This window comes from Astatotilapia calliptera, chromosome 6 (assembly GCF_900246225.1).
Source record: "Astatotilapia calliptera chromosome 6, fAstCal1.2, whole genome shotgun sequence".
Classification (NCBI taxonomy): domain Eukaryota; kingdom Metazoa; phylum Chordata; class Actinopteri; order Cichliformes; family Cichlidae; genus Astatotilapia; species Astatotilapia calliptera.
This window is the reverse complement of record NC_039307.1, coordinates 17,675,002-17,687,343: the sequence shown is the minus strand read 5'-3', so window position 1 is coordinate 17,687,343 and position 12,342 is coordinate 17,675,002. Positions and strand designations below refer to the sequence as shown.

Genomic DNA, 12,342 nt, shown 5'->3' with positions numbered 1-12,342 from the left:
CCAGATCACAGTTCAGTAGACCACCTTTGGGAATTGGTGAAGTGGGAGATTCACATCATGGTGCGGCTGACACATCTGCAGTAACTGTGAGATGCTATCGTGTCAACATGGCTCAAACTCTCTGAGCACTTATTGAACATTCTGATTCTTGCCTCCTGTACTCGATGCAAGCAGCACCCTCACCTAAGACACGCTGAAGTGTTTTTTAGCAGTAGCCTGCTGTGTGCTAAATATTAGAAAGTATGACTTCACAGTTCATGTGTCACAGACATGAGTCTCACCTAAGCTTCTCTCTCTTTGTTCCCTGTTGCAAGATTTCTTTTTGATGCGATGACAAAACAGCAGCTGGGTGTGAGTTTGACATCACTTTTACACCAACAAAAAGCAATTTTAACCTCACTGTTTGTCTACCATTTAGACACCTAATCACCGGGAAACTGCTCAGTGGGTCGGCCCAGGGACTTTACAAATTCTGACGAATAAATAAAAAGAACAACAAATCACCTGAGAGATGACGCGAGGAACCAGTCGCTCTGCATAACAATGAAAAATTAGGCTGTTTGTTGACCGTAAAAAGGCAACTCCCGTACAGCTACTCGTACCGTCGATCAAGCGAGCGAGCAGAGGTGCCGCAACCAGAACAGAACAATGTTACTCCTACAGCGTAATTTAGAAGGAAAGTCAGACTAAAGAGCTTTCGCTACATGTCGTCCTACCTAATCAGCTCTGAAGGGCCTCACTTGAAGGTGAAGTGAAAAGCTGGCCGTCATCTCAAGAGAGGAGGTACAATTACTATTAGAAATTCACATGGCTACGCTCTGAGGGTTTCTCACCTGCACTGAGCGGGTCAACCGCTGCGTGGAGTAAGTGCGAATGTTAAATTGTTGGTTTCAAAGTTGATGAAACTTGGATCTAAAGCTGTCGTTCGTCAGCCCACCGGTCGTCGATAAGCACGGTGGAAGGGGGCTGCACTGAAATGCATTCAAACTGATAACGTGGCAGCACGTCTTATCTGTTCAATCTGGTTTCTAATAAGGTGTCAGAGCTGTTAGGTGTTGCGTCAGTTCTACCTTCAGGCGGGACTGTTGTATTTACCTGAAATATTAACACAGTAAGATGCTGTGAGGACCTGCGTGCCAGGCAAACTAATTGGAAGCATGGAAGCAGAAAAAAAAATACCGAACAGGATACACATGGAAGAATCCAGATTTCAGCTGTGAACTGGCGACTGAGTGAAGAGCATCTTTTCAGAGGTTTTTTTTTTTTATCATTATACACGAAGGAAGAACCCCACAAATGCATGGGTGGATGAGGAATTTCTGCACCTTAGCTGCTTTGCACTTCTGCCTCTCCCTCTCTCTCTCTCTGGCTCTGGGTAAGCAATAAACACCAGGCTGCTCAGCACCTGTAATCCTTCGACGACTCAATCAACATTTGTAAAGCTGGTCACATGAGGCTCGCGTCCAAAACTGACTCAGCCGGCTGTCTCTGAGCTCCAGCATCAAGATCTCGGCTCGGTACAGTCATGGCAGTTCACTGCTGCCACTCCGTTCACGGTTCACCGATCAAACTAAGGGCCACGCTTCCCGCCTGACAAGAGAGCCAGTGCTCAGATCCAGTAATCCTCTCTGCCCAACCCGCCCTCCGGAAAAACACGCAGCATCACAGCGGCACAACAACAACGCACACCCCTCCAAGGCCTTGCTGCTTATGCACTCCGAGGTACATCTGTCTACAAAGCTGCCTCCTTCATCCAGTGTCAGTGAAGCTCCCTCAGGATTTGGCGCCTGCGCCTGGATCTTTGCCTGTTTTTCTTCCTTTTTCTTTTTTGTCTGCCACGCCTTAACCCCTCTCCTGCTCGCTGTCATCATAACGGAAAATCAGAGTGTTGAAATGGAAAACGAAGTTTTGATTGAAATACTGTGGGCAGGAATTTGGACACCGCGGAGCCTGAACAGCATATGTTAATAAGTGAGCAGAATACAGCCGGTACATTGTTGAAGCTGTTGTGTTTTGCGAGGGAGGGACACACCAGCTGTCACACCTCCTCCAAGTCACGCTTCGGCAAAGACGTGCATCATAATCAGATAGTTACATCAGACTCCTGTGAGCCGGCGAGCGCAAATTAGTTCAAAGATTTGGGAGCGTAAACTGGCCTCACCCGTTGCTAAACACCAATCCGGCCAAGAATCTAATCCGCGATGCCACCAGGAGACAAATCCTAGAGCTGCTCTGCTGGCAGGAGCCGGACGCAGTGACAGAACAAAGGATTTTGCACATATTCTGTTTCAAAACTGTCGAGGAAGACACGAACGCACTTTCCCCTGATCTAACGGTGCGCTCTGTTGCTAATGAAAGCCATGCAAATTCTCCTTTAAAGGCTTATTTTACTTGCAGCCTCTCAGACACCTCGTTCCATTGTCTTTCTGCGCCCCTCCAACTTTTAAATATGCCTTTCATCGGTCGAACTCCTGAGCGGCTGCCAGGAGCACGAGCTCAGCAATAAAATCGGCTTCAGCTTCCTCCACTCTGTTGCTTTATGCAGTCACTATTGTCTAGACCTGTTTTCCCTCGTAAAGCGGCACAACTCCTCGTTTTGAGGTGCTTATTGAAGCTAGTGTCTCGTTATCCCTTATCTCAACACCGAGCTCCCTCACAAAGCACCACGAGAAAGAACAAGTGACAAAAACAAAAAAAACCCACACACACGCAATTTGTACTTTTTTTCCTTTTGCACTATAAATGTTTTGTTTCTTCTGTTTCTTGTGATTGCTCACTCTTACTGAAAATAAACATGGCCACAGAAAGTGACTTACCCTCTAAAACAGGCCTTTTGTTAAGCAATGTGCATGAATAGAACTGAAGATTTATTTAAACTGCATGAAAAATGTGCAGTGTTTTATTATCAGACCTTTTTTTTTAACTATACGGAAAAATACATTTAGTTTGACCCGATCAAACCATGAAGGAAATCCTTCATATTTCACAAAGCGGCCATTAAGCCATTATTTCCACCTCCTCTCGTAGTTTACATGACCTGAAATTATCATGAACGAGGGCAGTTTCTAAGAAGGTTAAATAAGGGTTGAGTTAACTGCCGGATATCAGCGGTCACAGTGGTGGCAGCGTTTCAGATGTTACAGTACATGTGAAAGTTCATTAAGTTGATTAAAGTAGTAAAAGCTGTGAAATGTGAGAAAAACAAGGCAATCTAAGTCAATTTTCAGTGGGAAATGCCACCCATTTGCAGCCTCTGAAATAGAAAGAATCTGCATTTGCATGGCTGCTAAATGTCATTTTAAATTGCACGTCGTTTATATTTGTGTGTGTCACCTTAGACTCCGCTGAGCTGCTGCGATAGAGATTTTATTCACCATTTTCTGATTCCCCGGCTTATCAAAGATGTAATTTGGGGTGAAGTTTTAAGCGATACCCATGGACACATATGCACAGCCCCAATTACTTAAATCACTGGCCTACCTTGAACATTGCCAGCCCGGATCTCCTCTCTACTCTTCAGAACTGGCATGATGGAGTGATCTGGGATTCGACTCCTCCTCTCATAGCCTCGGATGAAGGGATGGTGGACAGACGAAGGCACACGCGGAGGGCTGAAAAGTGAGGTCTAGCAGGCTGAGGGATGAGCAGAGTTGTGCTTGATGGGTGGAGAGGGGTGACGCTTGGGCTGTTATCAGTGTGAGGGGGTAGTGGTAGTGGTGGTGGTGGTGGTGGGGTGGGGGAGAGCAGGAAGGTTTAAAAAACCCAAGAACAAAAAGTCTAATCTGCAAAGAACCAGATCCAAACTGGCTGAAAAATGCTTTTCACTGAGCGTTTTAGAGGAATTTAAAAACGGATCATCAACTCAAAATGTCAGCACTCTTATGGGGAAGAAAAGCCGAATGATGGCGAACGGAGAGTGTCGAACGGGCGGACTTTCATTCGTCTTTTTCCATCTGATTGTCTTTCCTCTTCCTCCAAAGTTGGTGATGCAGGTCTCCTTCCTCAAGTCTGCAAGTGTGTGAATACTGTTGCCGTGGAGATGAGGAGATGAGCAGCAGTGTGTGTATATGTGCGCGTACTCTTCGTCTTTTTCTTCTTCTCCTGCTTCCCTCTATTCCTTCTTCTGTCGCTCTGTGCCTTTGCTTAATTTAGCCAGTCATGATCCTCGGCTTGCCGGCCCGCTCCTCGTCTGAAAGAGACAAGGAAAGAGTCAGATGGCCGAGTAAGGCTGCGGATGGCTGAAAGCCACTGTGTACACAAGTCAATTGCCTCTGAGGTCAAGGCTTAACTCAGTCAAGCCGCTGTGTCTACATGCCCCTTTCACTGCAATCTGAATGTGCTGAATGTTGTTACATTGTTGTTGTTGTTGTTTTTTCACAGGAGATACTTTTGGTAGTTTTTTTTCCTTCTCAGGCCTTTATAAGGTCTGCCTGTACTCAATAAACACGCTGGCTTTAAGGCTCGTTATTAAATTAATGAATCAATGCAACACTGATTTTTTTAGGTAAACTTGTTTGTTTCCTGTTTTTACACAGATCTTCCAGGGCCGACAGAGTAAAGCAGCGTAGGCTAAAGGTGGGAGGATCAACCCAAATATCGACAGTATTGAAAACAACGCTGGTATAGGTGTCGGACTGATACTAGCACAATAGGATCGATACTTTGTTTCTATCCTCTAACTTCAGTATGCCTGTTGAATTGTGTTGAAAAAATAGACCTCAGACATGCAGTATGAAAAATGTTTAAACCTTTTTATGTTGACTGTCACGTCTATTTTATTTTTAGCATATTTAAACAACAGAAGCTGACCTAAAGTGCTTTAGAGACAGCGCCATTTACATTCAAGGTATCCAAACAAAAAACAACCCCAGTTTCAAAATACATGAAAATCTGAAAGGTGTGTTTTTAATTGTGATGTAATTTGGCACATGAACAGCTGATCACAGGAATCATCCAGCCTGCTTCAGGAAATAAATAAATAAATAAATAAATCCAAACTTTCCTAACCTTAATGATCTAAACCAGTCTCAGGGATAAAAAGCCTGCAAATCACCCCTACTTTGTCTTTCCCATGAGTCTGAAGACATACATCTGCATACATTACTGAAAGATGATATCCTTTCAGGGATGACAGCTTAAATTCTCAACACTATCAGGGTCATTTAAGTTAAAAAAGTGTGATCTGGTTGTTTGGGCTCTCTCCTCATGCCAGGCAGCTCTCTGCCTCTCTCTCTCTCTCTGTATTACCTCCCTGTCGTTTGCATCAATGGTGAAAATAAAATTAGGGCTAAAGTTCTTTTGAACCAGAGAGCTCTGACTTTCTGCTTGTCCTGTCCTGCATTCATTAAACAGCGACATTGTCATGCAGATTATAAGCTTCAGATATTGCATGCCTTTACCTTTATCTATTTTGTTGATTTTGCTATTGTTTCTATGAATAAAAATATAAAAATAAAAAGCAGGATTGGCTTTGAGGTATCTAGGACAACGCTCTTTGGGCGAACTACTAGAGGCGTAACTTATTCTGCAAGTGGACTAAGAGTAGTGGCATAGAGTGGACCAAACTTTGAAAGAAAGGCCAAAGTGGCAGAGATACAATCAAGAACAAAATCAGGGAGAGAGAACACAGAAGGTGGAGATTAAAGAGTCGAAGTGACAGGCTTTGTATTGAGGCTAGGCTAAATTTGGGCGCAGCATTGTGACTCAGGTTGTGGATTTTAATTCGACCCTAAATCATCGTCAGCTGATCTTTTGGACTCCTACGTGGTGTCTTAAAGGGGAGAAGAAGGTACAAGTAAAAAACAAGTGGACGTCATCATCAGACAGCAGGTTGAAAAACACAGTATATACGCAGGACTTCTAACTGGTGCAGCAAAAGTTGGATGCAGCCATGCAGATGCATTATTTAGCTTTCCGTGCTTGCTTTTTAAAACAGCGGGAACGGATAAAGCCTAGGCTGTTAGAGACATGAAACATTTATGGGAGGAAATTAACAGCACTGTGCATTATTCTACGAAAGAACAAGCAGAGCAACTAATTATTATTTACACACTACAGGAACATTTTACTTAATATGTACAAATAACTTTGAAAGTAAGTTATTTTTTACAAGGAAGTGTTTAAGAAGTGTTAGAAATCATAGTTAAATGTTCACGGTGAGTTGTTTTTTTATACAGAACTACGTGAACTTCTTTTTAATGTTGGCATTAATTGTACATTCATATATTAAATGAATGTTACATTTGGTTTGTAAGCTGAATTAAATGGTTTTTCCTCACTCTGGGTCGGACATCGCATAAAAAAATTGAATAAGATTCACCGGCCACCACTGACAAACTTCAAAACACTGATTAAGTTTTAACGGACTGCAATTCAAAATTGCAAAATGTTTTTGTGTATCGAGTAAAAGCTCCACTAAGGACCAGAGTTGCTGCAGCGCATCAGTCTCGTGCTCTGTGATGGCTTGGTCACATTAGATCACCACCAGCTTGTGACCTGGAAAAATCAGCGGTTCCCAGTTGCAACCAAAGACAAGGTCACCCAAACATCGAGCACGCAACATCCTCATCATCTGGGCAACCACTTTAGATTGAAAGGTGACTGCGGAGGCAACCTGTCTCCAAAGATTCGCAGCCCACCACAGTTTGCGGAGGAATTTTTAAATTTCTGTTTTATCTCTCTGAGGTTAGAGCTCAACTCTGAATGTAAGGAGTTAATGTGCATTGCTGTGTATGCAGATAGCTGCGCATTTGAGATTCATCACAGTCAACTGATCACAAACATGTTGCACATTAATAAGGTCAAATTGGGAATTTGACCTTATTAATTTACAGTCTTGATGCATCGAGGACAGTAACTGGTCCCCATCTATGCATAACCATTACAAAGGCAAGAAACCTGCAAGTTCATTGCACATGGTCGCAGTCTCAAATCACTAAGTTCCCTTGTGGTGGTATAAAATGATGTAATGATCCATCAGTATTAAAAATATCTAAGCTGTAGCCTGACTAATGTATGCTATGTCTAGTTTTTCATCCTTTAACAGATCTTTACTGGCACACGCTCATAAGATGGGATATGCCTATTTCTGGCAACATGTGCGTATTTATTGCATCTTGAAGTAGATGCAGGATATGTAGGTACACAGAGTTTAGCCCTTAGGAAAACTGTCAGAGGATATGTGCATGTGTAGAATTTTAATCCCGTCTGGCAGTGAAATGAATTATTCATTCAACAAATTTTATTTACAAAAATCCATCTTTCTCTCTGACTCCTTCTAATTATCTCTGACTCTCATAGTGGCATTAATATGATTCTGATGGCTTGACTCGTAGAATAATGCGGTACATCCTTACATAAACCTTTTGCATTAAACAACTGGACAAGGCTTATTTGTTTATTCATTTAGTATCCTCGCTATGAACCAACAGCTTCTCAAAATATTGAATTATGCAATCCCAGAGAGCCATTTTATGGATGTAAATGTGAATGCTTTTATGGTTATGTATACGTAACTCAATATTACTCAAAATGAACAGTGGCTAACTGATTACTTGTTTTATGGCATGTGAAATTAGTTTGTTTTTAAATGGTGATTTTGTGTTTTTCATGTACAGCATTAACGGACCAAAGTATTGAACCACACATCTGAATTCAGGTGTTTTCAGCCCAGTTGCCACTGATGTTTAAATCAAGCACATGGCCAGCCTGCCTGTACAAACATATGTGAAAGAATTTTAAACGAGCTCTCCGAGTTTGAGCGTGGTACTGTGATAGCATGGAAACTTTGTCAGTTTTTAAAATTTCATCCCTCCTAGATATCCCACAATCAGCTGTTAGATATATTATTGCAAAGGTGAAGGCTTTAGGACTTAGACCGTGCCAGGTTACAGAGCAGTGCGTAAAAGTCGCCAACACTCATTAACATCAGCACAAAAACTGTGCGCCGGGAGCTTCATGGCTTTGGCTTCTATGACCAACTGGCTGGTGTAATGTGTGGCCCAGTACTTTGGTCTATATAGAGAACGTCCAACATCATGTATGAAGACTGCCTAAAAATCATGTTCTATTTTACAGCTGCTTATGAGAAATGCCTAGAAACTGTTTTCATACTGACACAAAACAGATTACATTAATAGGAGATCATTAAAAGGTGTGACTCTTATTATTTAGTTATTGTTATCCTGTAGTTATTCTTACCTACAGACTCAGTTCACTTTTGCTCTCTTTTGTCTAATGGTGCATTTTAATCATTTTTAGGATATTTATTCTGTTTTTACTTTTTAACAGCTAACTGGCATCAAGAATATAAACACATTACTTGAGTACAGGCAAATTCTCACTTTGTATTGATTTTAAAATCTCACTGATCATACATCTTTCATCTGAAGCACATTAAGGGCTTATTAACCTGTTACATAGGGCAGGGCGTATACAGGGCGATCTGCTGGTTATCCCAAAGTTTCTGCTAGTAGACAAAGGTCAGCAGGTGCTTGCTGTCAGAGCTGCCAAACTGTGGCACAGTCCGACCTTTGAGGTCAAAAAGGGAACTTCTTCACTGTCTTTTAAATCTCTTCTTAAAACATTTTTATGGAAAAGCTTTCATGGATGTTTAAAAGGTAGCAATGTTCTTTTATTTTTCATTATTTGCCTTTCTGTTTTTTTCCAGGAGTTTTGTTAAAGCTTATAAATTTCTTCCTGTGAAGCAGTTCCTAACTTTGTTAAATATTAGTATTATTTACCTAACCATTTTAATTTGAAATGGGACTTTATAGCCTAATTCCCAGCATACAGTCTTTTGCATCGCCTTTAGTGTGAACTGTACTCAATAAAGTCCTGCTGAAGAGTCAATTAGAGCAAAGCTGGTGTATGAGTGATATTAGGTCTGTGATTTATTCACTGTCAACGATCTGTCGCAGACCCACTGGGGAGGAAACAAGAAGAAGAAAGGTAACACAGGAGGAGGATGACATCAGTTTGGCACTGGCTAACGCACCTCCACCAGCTTAGGCGCACAATAAGGAATGAGAGAATAGTAATGAACAGATGTAAATCCATGCACCTGCACGCTGCAATGGACTAACTGAGTGAGTCACCTGGTATAAGCTTCATTCTGCGCGTTAGAAATAGTGCATGAGTGAGGGATATTTTGTGCTCCGAAATGCAGCTGAACGTGTGAGAGTGTGAAATTCTTGAAGATGTAATCTCAATTATACAGACTTTTTTTTTTAAGTGGATAAACAACCAATTAGTCACAGAGCGACGACGAAAGGTGAAACCGTGCAAGCAACTGTGGTGGAAAATACAAAAACAGCCATCACCTGCAGATGAAAGTTCATGCAGAATACATTTCCACCAGCTTCATGCAGACTTCCGAATGTACACAAACGCATGCACACTCTTGCTCCGTCAGCTGTGCTCTTGCACACGTATTTAGGGTACACACCTTCTTTTCATGCATGTGCATACGCTCACTTGCAAAGAAGAAGTGAGTGCTTTATTAATTCACTACTCACCTAATTAACTCTTTTCTGTAACACATAATTTATAGACTGTAGTGGAGATGTTTTACAGAGGAGCAGAGTTGAGACACAAAAGCAAAGACAGAGCAAAACGAGCGGTCCTTCATATTCCTTCATGACGACATCCCACTCTCAGAACAATCAAGAAAGAGGGATTCATTAAGCCTCTTTATCAGTCCATAAGAAGGGGGTGGGCGGTGAGACTAAAGTAGCTGGTGTGGGCCTATGCTAGTAGGCAAAATTTTTCACCTTACGGCTGAGTGCACAGGCAATTTTCAGTTAAATGTCCATGTGTATATGGGCTAATTGAGAATAGACTAGCAGTGGTAACGCTTTAAAGCAGCTCTCCCAAAAAAGGTGTGGCGGTGAGAAGTAGAGACGTAGCGTCAAACAAAACACAGAGGGAAAGGGGACAAATGTGACAGAGGAAAAGAGGAAGGTAGTGATGAAATGGCGCGTGAAGTTCTACCTATTTTAATCTGTCTATCAGTCTGTCTCTATCTAAAGACCTGCTGTCTATTACACCTTAAATCCACAGCGAGGAATTACCCGCTGAATCCACTGATCAACATCCAGCTAATGGTAACCGGTCTCTGTTGGCCCGAAAGGGAGTGAGAATGAAAGCGGGGAATAAAAGAAAATGGAGAGATTTGGGTAAAAGAGGGAGGAAAACTGAAAACATGCTGAAGAGGGAAGATTGTGTGTCTGTGTGCGTTGGTGTGTGTGTGTGTGTGTGTGTGTGTGTGTGTGTGTGTGTGGGATGGGAAGGGGCAGGGAGGCAGTAAAAGTACTAATGGCTGCTGATGGACTGGCAGAATCAAAATAAGCACAAAATCAAGCATGAAATGGGATACACTATTAATGACTTGAGATGGCCATTAGCGCCAAACTTTGAATGCAGCTCAGCAGATCATGTGAAAAGAATATCATTCCTTTTAGGACAAATATCCCAAACTTTGCCAAAATTCGGCTGTCAAAGTCAATAAAATTACACCAGTGAGACTGCAAACTCATTTTTTTCCATTTCAAATGTGTTACAAATGTGTTACTAAACAAATAAATATATATAAAGATTTTTTTATTATTAAATCATGACATGTGTACAGATAAAAAAAAAAAGATTTCTCAAAGACAACAATTAAAAATGGGCGCACTTGGCCATGATGATGAGGACAGATGAGGAGAAGGATGCGAGACCAGACCGATGTCGACTCACTGAACGCTCATCCTTTAGGCGTAGTTTAGTGTGCGAGTGCATGTGTGTGTTAATGTGTGTTTTATGTATACGTAAAGCACACACAAATACACACAGACAGACAGATAGACAGACACTAAACGATATTGAACCTACCTAGAGTAACAATTAAGAATCCCGCAAGAGTGTGATGCAAAAGAAATGGGTGTGGAGGGGACCAAAAGAGAAGGAAAAGGGGGGGAAAAATAGTCATTCATGAGGAGTTTTTTAGTTGTCTTTGAAAAAAAAATCATCCAAGATCATTAATCATCAGACTTTAGACACAGAAAGAGGCGTAGGATGGGGTATGATGACCTGACGAGCAGCATTTTGATGTGAAATGCAAAGGAGGGAATGACAGGAATGATATGGTTTGGTGAAAAGAGAAGAAGGAAGAGTGAAGAGGGAGAAAGAAAGGGCAAAAAAAATTGGAAAAACAAAATTCCCTTCTTTCCCCTCTATCTCACTCATAAATATAAGAAATTGTACACCAGGTAGATGGAGAAATAGATGAGGAGGCAAATGACGGAGAGAGAGACTATATGAAAAGATGAAGCACCTCCCAGCACTGCGATGAGGAATAAGAAAAATATAAAACGAAAGAAAAAATTGAATACTCCAAAGCCTTCCGTTTTTGCTCTGTTTAGTGAGGCGAGGAGGGGGCTTTCAGTTATATCCCCCCCTCTCTCTCTCTCTGCAACTGGTCAGTCTTCTTTTATCTTCTGTCCTCCTCAAAGCAAGACGCTACCTTCCCTTCAGATGAGCGGTAACCCTTTGCCAACACAGCTGTTGGACATGGCACTCAGGCTGGCTGCATGGTTGGGTGCTGCTACGCAGAGATACAGAGTGTGGAGCCGAAACACACCTCTGGCTGGCGTAGAGCGGCGAGCGCAACTCAAACTGCGCTCGCTCTCCTCCCCCTCCTTCCAAGAGAGCGAGAGAAAGAGAGAGCGATGTGGAGGTGGGTCCTTCTGTAGGGTTGTGAATTAGAGATATGCTACAGTGAAGCCAGGCTGCTGCAACAATTGTCAAGAAAATTGTTTCCAATACAGAAAGCAATGGCTCCCTCTGTTGTTGCTCTGTTTTAATTGGAGATTAGACTCGGCAGCATCTGAGGGAGACAGCGGAACGAGCTGAAAGAACAGTGCCACACTGCGAAACGATACCCCATTACAAGTAAAACACCTGCATTTCAAAGTACATTAGGACTGCTAATGATGCTTTTTACAAAAAAGTAAAAATCTAAAGTTCTGCAAAGCCGAAAGTCACAACTTAAAACTGTATTAAACTCTATTTTGGCATTAAGACTAGTTTACTGTATCTAAAATAATAGCAAGCATATATATATATATATATATATATATATATATATATATATATATATATATGTATATATATATATATATATATATATATATATATATATTTTTTTTTTTTTTTTTTTTTTAATATATATATATATATATATATACACACACATATAGATAGATAGATAGATAGATAGATAGATAGATAGATAGATAGATAGATAGATAGCAGGAAAATGTGAAAAAGAGAGGGTCTTAATGTACAGACTGTGATCAGCTG

General features: G+C 41.5%; 1 protein-coding gene across 8 annotated transcripts in view; it reads right to left on the bottom strand.

Annotated features, from left to right (window-relative positions):
* grin2bb (glutamate receptor, ionotropic, N-methyl D-aspartate 2B, genome duplicate b) overlaps positions 1–11,744 on the bottom strand; it is a 145,400-nt gene extending 133,656 nt beyond the window's left edge. Inside the window, exons 1-3 of one of the 8 annotated variants that reach the window (XM_026170717.1) lie at positions 10,873–11,744; positions 9,516–9,530; positions 3,481–4,189 (exon numbers count right to left, since the gene is read on the bottom strand). In XM_026170717.1, the coding sequence (XP_026026502.1) occupies positions 3,481–3,489 (9 nt within the window). In that variant the 5' untranslated portion in view covers positions 3,490–4,189; positions 9,516–9,530; positions 10,873–11,744. The remainder of the gene's footprint in view (positions 1–3,480; positions 4,190–9,515; positions 9,531–10,872) is intronic. The other 7 variants (XM_026170719.1, XM_026170720.1, XM_026170716.1 and 4 more) reach the window with 7 other exon arrangements.
* Positions 11,745–12,342: the final 598 nt, after the last annotated feature.